Raw genomic sequence first — 11,719 nt, forward strand, 5'->3', positions numbered from 1 at the left:
GGGCTCTAGGGACACAGAGGTGAGTGAGTCATTAGCCTAGCCTAAGGGAGTCTACAAACACTGAAAAGAACCCACAGAGAGGACTAAGAGCCCAACTGAGGGAAATACTGGGGGCCCAAGAAGCACAACTAGATCATTGCTAGGCCATCTTCTGAGGAAGGGATGGTTAGAGCTTAAAGGGGTCTTCATTGTAGGCAGGAAGTCTATTGTTGCCCATCCATCTTATATGGACCTTTGGGTGCAGCTCTGGGAAATGGTTCAAAGCCCTAGGTCTAGCACAGCACTGTCTAGTACAATAGCCACTAGCTAGGTGTGGCTTCTTAAATTTAAATTAATGAAAATAAAAAATTCACTTCCTCAGTTATACTAGTGGCTACTCTATTGGGATGTGCAGCTACAGGACATTTCCATCATCACAGAAAGTTCTACTGAACATCACTGATGAAAAGCTTTTAGATCTGGATTCCAATGCCAGCCTTTCCATCTACCAGTCAAAGGACCTTGAACAAATGTCTCTACCTTTCTGTACCTCAGTCTTCTTGTCTGCAAAATAGGGATACTTTCCTCAAAAGCAGGTGTGAAGATAAAATGAGCTCATGCATGTAACACTCTTAGAACCACAGTAGCCAAGTACATGGTAAATGCTAAATGAATTGTAGTTATCTTTATTTTCATCACTAGTCTGTAGCACTGAGGCAGAATTGTTTCCTGGCACCGCTAGCACAGTAGATGCCCAGCCAATGCCTATCAATTCCCTTTTCCCTGGCTGTTTCATCCAGGGACCAGGATGACACAAATCTGCCACCAGGGGTTTAGAGGTGGGGGTACTCACATCTGTAGAGATGATTCCACACAGGGAAGAAGGCCATGTAAAGGGCCACATCCCCCACTGTCGGGTAGGACTTGAAGATGGAGATGATGGCAATCTGAATGAACATGAAGAAGATAGGGTGCTCCCTGGGGTAGGACAGAGCAGAAAGATAAAGATCAGTTAGGGACCAGGCTCACTCCAGAGGCTACTGACCCCATCCCTCAAACCCAAAAATATTCTCCAGGGGACTTTAGGTAGCTGTGGCTCTGCTACCCACAAGACACTGGGGACAGGCCACGTAGCAGAGAAGAAAACTGTGGAGACCCAGAGATGCTCAGAGGTGGTGAGGAGGGCCCAGCAAACACTAGAGAAACAGCCCACAGAGCTAGTTCCCATCAACCACCCTCCAACCAGCTCCAAGCCTTCCCCTAGGAGTCTCTGAGGAAAAAAATAAATGAAGTCAGCATTCTTTATTACTGGGCTTAAATGACTGCTTGTCATAGTGTAATGAGGCAGCCTCCCTTGCCAGAGGCCCCTCTGACAACTGGACCCAGGGCAGGAAGTGCTTCCTTGCTGATGCTTTTTTTCTCTGACAGTCAGGTCAGTGGGGTCTACAGACCCTTAGCTACAACAAGCTTCTTTCCAGAAAGGGAACTGAGAGCTGTGCACTTTTTCAGCTCTTGAGGACTGGAATTGAAGTTCTTGTCACCGTAAACTAATAACAAAATGGCTATCATTTCCTGAACTCTCACTCTGCTAAGTTCTGTGCTAGGCCCTTTTTAGTATTATTGCATGTGATCTTCACTACAGCTCAACTACTCCTCGAGGAAGGCAGTGCTGTCACCCACACTTTGCAGTGAGATTCAGAGACGGTAAGTGAGTCAGTAAGCGCTGGAGCTATTTGTCTCCAGAACTCCTAAGCACCAGCAATACTGTTCTCCTGAGTGCATAGCATGATGACAGCTCTGATCAGGGAGGGTGGGGACAGAGCTCAATCTCCAGTGCTCCTCGGAGAGGTGACCACATACAGAGGGGGAGACAACAGGAAGAGGCCAGATCTACACCTATACTAGCTACATCCTAAGCTACATCCACACAACATGCACATGGCCATCTGTTGCCCAGTTCCTAGATGCCCAACTCACGGAAGTTTTCTTCAGATGTTAATGGCATTCTTGTCTTGTAGGTCAAAGGTCAGGAGTGACTCAATGGGTGTAAATCTGAGATGTGGAGACAAACATGTACACACCCAAACACTCCAGCCCTTCCTACACAGCAAATGCCTCAAATCTTAGCTTGGCAGTCACGAAGTCCTATGGCTTCTGAGAAGGGCCTAGCTTGTTCAGTGGGAATCTTCCTAAAGAAAATCCGAATCATTGGCTTTGGGGTTTTTCGGTAGCTGCTAATAGCTGCAAACTTCTATGAAAAGGCCATTGAAAATGTGCCCCAAAACATGGAGACTAGAACATCCTGCAACACCGCGGGGGAAAAGGGGGCCTGAAGGGCTCTGTTCCCACAAAGCTGGCACTGGAAGCAAACACTGCAGGGAGCGAGCGTTAGTGGAGCTTCATATCCAAGCACAAGAGGGTAGCAATGAGGGAGGTCAGGTATCTTCATAACCTCTGTCTCTATAACTCTGAGGCCCTGGCCAGGGGCTGCTGCTGTGGTGGTGGGTGTCATATGATGGTGGTATTGTTGTCTACCCAGGAGCTATCTCTGGCCTTTTACATGCAGACAATGAAAGCTGCTGGAAAGCTAGCTATACAGCGTAAAAAAAGCTGCTCCAGGCTCCCTGCTTCTCTCAGCCCAGTGGTCAGGCCTGATCGGAATAAGGGCAGGAGACACAGACCACAGACAGCTGGAGAGTTTGGCTGGGTAAGGCTGCCAGAGTTTTGGAGCCTGCCAGGCCAAGGAAGGATGGTTTTCTGTTAGGTGCCAGGCCAAGGCTGTCATGAGAAGGAAGCATCAGCTCTGAGCTTTTACAGAATGGGAGCCATGTGTATTAGTTCAGTAGCCATGAAGAATGGCAGGACGATTAGAGAACTCAAGCTCTCAAAATCTAAATCAAACTCTCCTTCAGCTTCCCTGGACCATCCAGGCATATCTGTAGCTGTTGGTGCCTGTTTTTCCTTCTCTGAAGCCAGGATAACATGATCATTTCCGGAGGATATTACAAGTGATCTCTCTCAGGAGCTTGGCATCATACAGACTAACCATAGAGTCTGAAATCAGACAAACCTGGGTCTGAATCCCAGAGTCACTGCTTACTAGCTGTGAACATCGATTTCCTCAACTATAAAATGGGACCGATGATAATAAAACAATGCCTACCTCCAAGAGTTGCTGGGTTATGCATGAATACATTTCTGAAAGCCTAGAATGGTGTCTGAGATGGAGCTGGGCTCAACACATGTTAGCTCTCTCACACCACAGAAGATTGCTCCACAGACAACCCTTTTGAGGGAAACTGATCAGAAGATTAAACAGAGCTGCAGGTAGCTAGCCTCCCAACTAACATCTTGAGTTCCCCTGGGCAAACTGTCACTGGGTTGCTGATATAGGACACCCAACAAGATCCACTTTTTCCAAAGATACTCCCCCACCCCAACCTCTGCTCTTATCCTAAATGGTGAGTGGGCTCAGCACCAGGTGAGTGGTCTTGAGTACCCTAAAGTGAGGCTAGGAGAAATATAAGGGTGCTCCAAAGCACCCTCCCTGCAGCCTGCACTCTGTGTGATTCTACTGCTGGCTAAAGCCACTGGCACCTGAGGAGATTAAGGGCAAGGTTCCCTGAGCAAAGATAGCATAAACCTAATAGCAGATGCTCCCAGTTTGAAGGGCACTTGTAAGGCTACAAATGGCTCTGTGGACAAACAAGTAGCAGGTCAAATCACTTACTTTAGCTTTATGGCCAAGGGGATGGTGTAGAAGAAGATGTTGATCTGAAACACACATACAAAGAAGAGGCTGAAGTGCTCAAACATCTCCGCAAAGAAGTACCAAAAAAGACCAATGTTCGGAGTGAGATCTGGAACAGAAAGTCTGGAGAGAAGAAAACAAAGGGAGAGAAAAAAGAGAGCAGTTATAAATGGTCTGCTTTGACCTGGTTTTTTCATGAAGACTTTGGTCACTACTGGGCAGCCAAGGATGACTTTGTCTCCACAGAGATCAGGATGTGAGGGGCTCTCTAGGCACCTTGAATATAGGTAATTAACAAAAACAAGGGGCAGAGACACAGCAAATGATAACTGATCGTATTCACTGAGCCAAACTCTGACATGCATCAAAGATCAGAAGTGAGGCAGGGATTCATGCTAGAAATCAAAAGACCAGCCCCTGTTTTACTGCCAAGACACATATATTTCAAATTAAGAGATATCAGTACTGTAACAAAAGAGGAATGGATTTTAAATAAACAATATCTATTTGGGGCATTCCAAAGACTTGCCTAGAGAAACAAGCTCAAAGATTCTGTTCCTTCCCATTCTTTCTCCACATTTCCACACAGGAGCCAGAAGAGTGAGTGCCTGACACTGCAGTAAGACTTCTAGGGGCTGGAGGAACCATCGGCAGGTTCTGGCTAGGATCCCAGACCTCATTTGAGAAGTCAGGGTTTAACTGGAAAACTTTTTGTCTAGTGATACCAGATAAAAATTGGCTGCAATTCTGGTTCTTTAAAAAATTTACATTATATTTTTATTTTAAAAATATAGAGTTGAAACTGATGTCAATTCACAATTTCAAAAAGGCAACGAATGGAGCACGGAGCAGGGAGAAATAGGCAATGGCTCATGGTCAGATTTCATTGACATAGGCCTCCGCCCAGAGCAAGATTTTGCCTCCTGCTGTAACTACATTTCCTTTTCTGTGAAATGAGGTAAAGAACACAATCTGTGGTCCAGCAGAAAACCAGGAAAAGCTTTTCACTCCTATCCAAGGTGGAGCATGAAGAGCTGAAAGTTACTAAATCATTGTTACACTCAGCCAGGATTTAACACAAATTAGCAATCCAGAATCCCAAAGAGGAATGTGCCGCTCCAGATTCCTCTCCTACCCTGGCAGGTTTCAGTGTCTATCACCCCACTGGGCTGAGTTCCTCAAGGCTTGGGCAGCGGCCACCCCCTCAGCATACCATACAGAGAGCATTTGGAAATGTCTACAGAATTCATACCGAAAAACCATTTCGATTTTTTCTAAAAGTTTGACACATGGCAGGTGGCTTTATTTTAAAACTGTCAGAGACCCTCTTGTAGTAGAGGAATATATCCATTACTGTTTGGGATTGAACCAAAACATTTCAGGCAGAGGCTGGTAGACTCTTTGGATGTTCCTAGAGAGTGCTCCTTAATCTCACTAGATCAGAGGTATGCTCTAAATCAGCACTTCTCAAAATATGTTCTCTGAACCAGCAGCATCAGCATCACCTGAAAACGTGTTAAAATGCAAATTCTTGGTCCCCGTCCCAGACGTACTTAATCAGAACCTCTAAAGTGGGGCCCAGCAAAGTGGATGTTAACAAGCCCTGAAGGGGATTCCGATGCACACTAAAGTTTGAGAACCACTGTGTCTAGATGCTCCCTGTGGTCATTCGCCCTCTGATTTCAGCTGGAGCTGTGAAAACCAAATTAACTTCCAGAGTTTTCTAATGAGGTCATTACTTACATGAAACCGTAGACTGCAGGGATGAAATCCCAGGAGCTGAGAAGGAAGAAGGAGAGGCAAATGATTACCACTAGGCTTCCCACGTACATCATGGCATACTCCCAAGAGAAGATCCAGAATGCTTTGCTCTTCACTTTCACGGGTATGTACTGCCGCTAGGAGAAAAGGCAAAACGGTACATTTAGGGATATCAAGGATAGAGAGCAGTTATCAGTTTAAACTTCAAGATGCCTCCTGAAAAACACAGGATATCAAGTTGAACATCAAAGATATGCTAGGTAAACACTAACCAAAAGAAAACTAGTTTGGTTATACTGGTTCCAGAAAAAACAGACTTTAATGTAAAAAGTACTACAGAGATAAAGGTGCTCCATAGTGATGAAAGGTTCAATTCATCAAAAAAATATAACAGTTGTAAACTTGTATGTACCTAATACCACAGTCTCAAAACATATCAAACGTGGACAGAGCTACAGAGAAAAAATAGACTAATCCATCATCAGTGAATAATTGATAAATCAAATAGACAAAATCAGTAACCAAGTAGGAAATATGAATAGCACACAATAAATTTGATCTCATGAGATCTTATAAAACATAATATACTTATATAGAACAGTACACCTAGTAACTATAGAGAATTCACATTCATTTTAAGCATTTTATAAAATGTTGTAAAAACTTACCACATACCTAAATCAGGCCACAAAGCAATATCAACAAACTTCAAGGAGTCTGTATCATTCTCTGACCCATTCTCTGACCATAATGCAATTATTCAAAATCATTAATAAAAAGATAACCTAAAATATATATTAGAAACATTTTAACCCTTTTGCAAACAACTCAGGGGTCAAATAAGAAATAATAATAAAAAATTCTGATGTAAGAAATTAATGGCTATGAAAATACTTCATATCACTATTTGTGTAATATAGATAAAAGAGTACTCAAGAGGGAAAAATACAGCCTTATAAATTTATATGTGAATAGAAGGCTGAAAATAAATATGCTAAACATTTACTTTAAGATATTAGAAACAAACAAACAAAAAAGATATTGGAAACAGAACAAAACCCTAAAAGGAATGAAGGAAATAATAAAGGCAAGAGTAGAATTTGTTGAAATGGAAAACAAAATCACAGCATAAGGAAACAACGAAGCCAAAAGCCAGCTCTTAGAAATGACTAATGAGACTGATGAGTCTCTGATAAGACTGATAAAAAAAAAAGAGATCAAATAAACATAACTATGGACGCATCAATGTTAAAAAACAAAATTAAAACGTATGCCTATGTGTCTAAAATCTGAGGCAAAAATGGACACATTCTATAAAAATGTAAATAATGTGTCAATTAAGATGCCAGTGTCTTTAAAAATAAATAAATAAAAGGTGGTGATCAAAGGAGATGACAATGAAATGTAATAAATGATTCTTGTTTGGATCCTGAATCCCATCTCTCCCCCAGAATGCTATGAAGTTTATGTACGTATTCGGGAATTTGAATTCAGAGTGTATATACTAGGTAATATGAATCTATGAAAGTTAGTACAAATGTTGGGTGTGTTAATAGTTTTGTGGCTATGCAGAAAAATGCTCCAGGTCTTAAGAGTTACCTGCTGAGTATTTAGAGTTGATATGTCTTGTTATCTGTAACTTCCCTGCCAGTGAATCAAGAATAAAGACAGGAAAAAAGTCTATAAATCTACATTAAGATATAGAAAATGTGACAAAATGATAACTGAGGAATCTACATAAAAGATATTTATTATACTAGTCTTTCAACTTTTCTGAAAGCATGAAATAAAAAATCAGGGAAAAAGTAATTCAATAAGAAATAGAAATTTTTGAATGGTCTTATAACCATTTAAGAAATTGATTAGTAATGAAAAATTTTCCCATAAAGAAAAGAGCAGGCCCAGCCAGTTCTACAGGAAAGTTCTACAAACATTCAAGGAACAGGTGATTATAACCTTAACATTAACTCTTCCACAACAAATATAAGCTTGATACCAAAACCACTTACCAACACAAATGCAAAAAGGCTAAATGAAATATTAGCTAATATAATTCAGCAACACATGAAAAAGATCTTGATAAAGTTGTGTTATGACCAGGTTGAATTTATTCTAAAAATTCAAGGTTAGTTCAATACAAGAAAAGCTATTAATATAAGTATCACAAACAGCTTCAAGATAAGAAATTGTATTAGTATCTAGATATATGCAACAACTACTCATGATAAAAATAACAAACAAAAGAATTCAGTGAAGTAGTAGGGTATGAAATTAACACATAATAAGACTTCATATGCACAAATAATAAACAATTAGAGGACATAATGGTAGAGAAAACCACATTTACAATAACACCAAGGAAAATAAAACTTAGAATTAAATTTAACAGCAAATGTGCAAAACCTATTCAAGGAAAATTTTAGAACACTCCTGAAAGACACTAAAGTTAACTTAAACAGATGGACAGATAACTCCTGTTCTTGTTTCGAATGAGTCAATATTATAAACATATCAGTTCTCCCTAAGTTAATTTATATTTTCAATGCAATAATGCAATCCCAGTAAAAATGCCAACAAGCTACTTTATGGAATTACACATGATATTAAAGTTCATATGGAAAAACAAACATTCAAGAATATCTACAAAAACAGTGACAAGGAAAAGTCATAAAGTCCTATCAAAATCTCTATAATTAAAATAGTACAATACTGGTACATAAATCGACAGACTAGTGGAATAAAATAGAAAGTCTGGAATTAGACCAAAATACTTATAGAAATTTAGTATATGACAAAGGTGGCATGTCACTGGGGTAAAGATGGACTTTTTAATAGATGGTGCCAGGGCAACTAGGTAACCATTTGTAAAAAGATAAAATTAGATCTCTATCTCATACTATTCTTATACTAAACTTCAAAATAATTAGGGATCTAAATATTTTTTAAATGAAACCACAAAGTACTAGAAATAAACATGGTAAATTTGTCTTTAACTATGATGTATGGAAAAACTCAAAATTTAGAGGCAATAAAAGACTGATTAAATTTGATTACATAAAAATGAAAAGTTCCACATAACAAAAACATCATAAATAAAATAAAAACATATGTTTACAGAAAAATCTGTATGTGAATGTTCACAGTAGCATTATTCACAATAGCCAAAAAAAAGAAAGAAAGAAAGAAAGAAACAACTCAAATGCCTACCAACTGATGAATGAATAAAAAAATAAAATATGGTATATCCATACAATGGAATATTCTTTGGCAATAGAAAGGAATGAAGTACTAATGATACAAGCTAAAACAGGGATGAACCTTGAAAACATCATACTAAGTGACATAAGCCAGTCATAAAAGATTGATATTGTATGAGTCCATTTATATGAAATGTGCAGTAGTAAAACCTATAAAGACAGAAAGCAGAATAGGACTGGAGGTGAGAGGAGCATTGGGAAAAATAGAGAGTGATTGCTAAAGTGTATACAGTTTCTTTTTGGTGATGAAAATGTAGAATTGATTGTGGTGATGGCTGAATACTTCTGAATATTCTAAAAATGATTAAACTGTACACTTTAAATAGGTAAATTGTATGGTATATAAATTATATCTTGATAAAAAAATAAAAGCTGTTAAAAGAAAAACACTATAAACAAAGTCAAAAGACAATTTTAAAAAAACAGAAGAAAATATCTGCAGACAAAGGGTTTGATACTCCTAATATGTAAAGGATCTTTAAAAATGCGAGGAAAAAGACCTAAATCCAATAGAAAAATGAGAGGGAAGAATGAACAGACAATTCACAAACATGAAAAAATGTTCAAACTCACTCACACTTAGAGAAATGCAAATTAAGACAACCATTTCTCATGATTAGACTGGCAAAAAATTTTAAATGTGACAACACATTCTGTTAGTGAGGCTCTGGGAAAACAGGCACTCTCCTCCCACTTTACTGGTGGAAATAGAAAATTTGTACAATCCTTCTGGAGGAAAATGTGAAAAGACCTAACATATATGCCCATCTTTAGATCCAGTAATTCTATTTCTAGTAGCCTATCTTGAAGATATACCTCCAATAATATGAAAATAATATACATAAGGCTACTCATTGAAGCATTAATTGTAATTGCAAAATCGTGGAAACAATCTAAAGTCCCATACATTGGAAAGCTATGGAACATCCACACAATGGAGCACTATGCAGCTGTAAAAAAGAATAAGGAAGATCTCTATGTTTCAATATGCAATGATTTCCAGGAAATAATATTAAGTTAAAAAAGCAAAACACAAAAGAGTGCCTAGAATATGCTATCCTTCATATAAGAAGGGGATATAAGAAAATATACATGTATCTGCTCATTTGTGCAAAAGAAATACAGGAAAGATAATCAATAAACTAAAGCAAATAATTATTTGGGGTGACAGAGAAAGTAGAAAGAAAAGAAAAAGACACAGCAGGGAAGAGGACAGAGTAATACTTCTCTGAATACATCTTTTTGTATAGCTGACTCTTAGAATCATAGTAATATTTCAGTCCCTACACATACCCCCCAAACAAACAATGAAAATCAACCAGGATGTAGTGTAAACCCAAAATGAATACAAACAGTAGTAAATGAATCTAATTATATAACAAATTAATAATATAACTGCACTAAAGGTCCACATTGGGGGAAGAAAAGAACTAACCTAAGTGACTATGAGAAAGTAATTTGACAGAATACTGTAAGGCTAAAGACAAAAAGAACTATACCTAAGTGGTATAATCAAGTCAGTATGTGTATTTTTTACAGGGGTCTTTCTCACAGCGATTCTAGAACTACTTGATGAGAATATAACTAAGCAAATATATTTCAGATAATAAAAGTTAGGTTTTTCATTGTTAAGAGAAAGAAGTTATAAATAAGGAAAAAACAAGGAAAAGGGAGAGACTAATGTGAACCCTGCGGTGTTGGTCTGGAACCACAGGTATCACTAAAAACAGATAGAAAGATATTTATAGATGAGTATATATGTGCGCATTAGTATACATACATATATTTCATAGCTCTGTCTGCTAGAAGCAATGATTCCCTAATAACAATAAGCACACCTAAACGCTTTGGTTTCTAAACAGCATTCTCCAATAAAAGGAACCAGGAGTCCTTGAAGAAATGCTGATTCCAGGGCTGGGGCAGGGAAAATACAAGATGAGCCTAGAATATCTTGTGGTACCAGAAAGAAGGGGAAAAAAGGGCTCAAAAATAGATGGGGCTTATCAAAAGAACAGAGGAGCCATCTGAAGGAGCTCCTAATGGTCAAAGTTAGAAAAAATTTGAGCAATAAACTAATGATAGTATCAAATTTTTTTTCCGAGGTGAAATTCATATAACATATATTTAACCATTTTAAAGTGTACAATTCAGTGATTGTTTTGGTCGTGTGTAACTCATAGTCCTTTAACAGCTGCCCTGAAAGAAGTTTGAGGCCGGGGTGGGTTGGCTCCTCCTGTACAAGCTAACTGCAAAGAAAGCAAGTTCCAGACCAAATTCTGGCATACTTCGCACCATTTTTTAAACAAAAATTCATTAGCAAGCAGGGATAAAACAGTTTACACAAACTATCTTACAAGGTCATTTAAGTCTCAGCCCTCCCCCCTTTTAGCTGTTCCAATCACCACTTGTAAGAGAGGTTCACTCAACGCAGAAGTGACAATACCCAGAGGCAGGGGTTCTGTCGCCCTTGGAGTCACATCAGGCAATCAGAAGGCAAGACATAGGATTGGTTAGAAATGAAGCCACAGGTACCATCTCCAAGGGATAAAATTACAGGCCTTCCTAGATCCTCATTGCTTCTTCATGCAAGTATAGAAAGTATCTCTAAAATATTCCACTTTTTTTGAATACTTTGATTTCACCAATGAGAGCCTACCTCTAAAATTTATTTTGCTGATTAATAACACGATAATCTCACCAATAAAAATCCAATCTGCTCCTGACATTCTCATGCTAGTTAGCAAAGGTGTAGATCAAGCTATAGAGAGCTGAGGCACTGATGGTAGCTACCCATGGAGTATGGCCTTTCTGATAGAAAGCAAATGACCACCAGAGTGTGGCAGCTTCATTAAAGTACCTCATTGGCCCATGAGTTAAGGCTGCTAAATTGGTACATACATAATACCAGACGGTCTATGCAGAAGTATTTAAAAATAAATTATAGAGATCATAATTCCACAGTAAAGACCTA

The 11,719-nt window shown here is 38.7% G+C and overlaps 1 protein-coding gene across 1 annotated transcript in view; it reads right to left on the minus strand.

Annotated features, from left to right (window-relative positions):
* PIGU (phosphatidylinositol glycan anchor biosynthesis class U) overlaps positions 1-11,719 on the minus strand; it is an 83,317-nt gene that overhangs the window by 17,766 nt on the left and 53,832 nt on the right. The window contains exons 8-10 of the mRNA XM_039864131.1: positions 5,474-5,628; positions 3,710-3,853; positions 833-957 (exon numbers count right to left, since the gene is read on the minus strand). Of these exons, the coding sequence (XP_039720065.1) occupies positions 833-957; positions 3,710-3,853; positions 5,474-5,628 (424 nt within the window). The remainder of the gene's footprint in view (positions 1-832; positions 958-3,709; positions 3,854-5,473; positions 5,629-11,719) is intronic.

Source organism: Pteropus medius, unplaced genomic scaffold (assembly GCF_902729225.1).
Source record: "Pteropus medius unplaced genomic scaffold, Ma_sr-lr_union100, whole genome shotgun sequence".
Lineage (NCBI taxonomy): Eukaryota > Metazoa > Chordata > Mammalia > Chiroptera > Pteropodidae > Pteropus > Pteropus medius.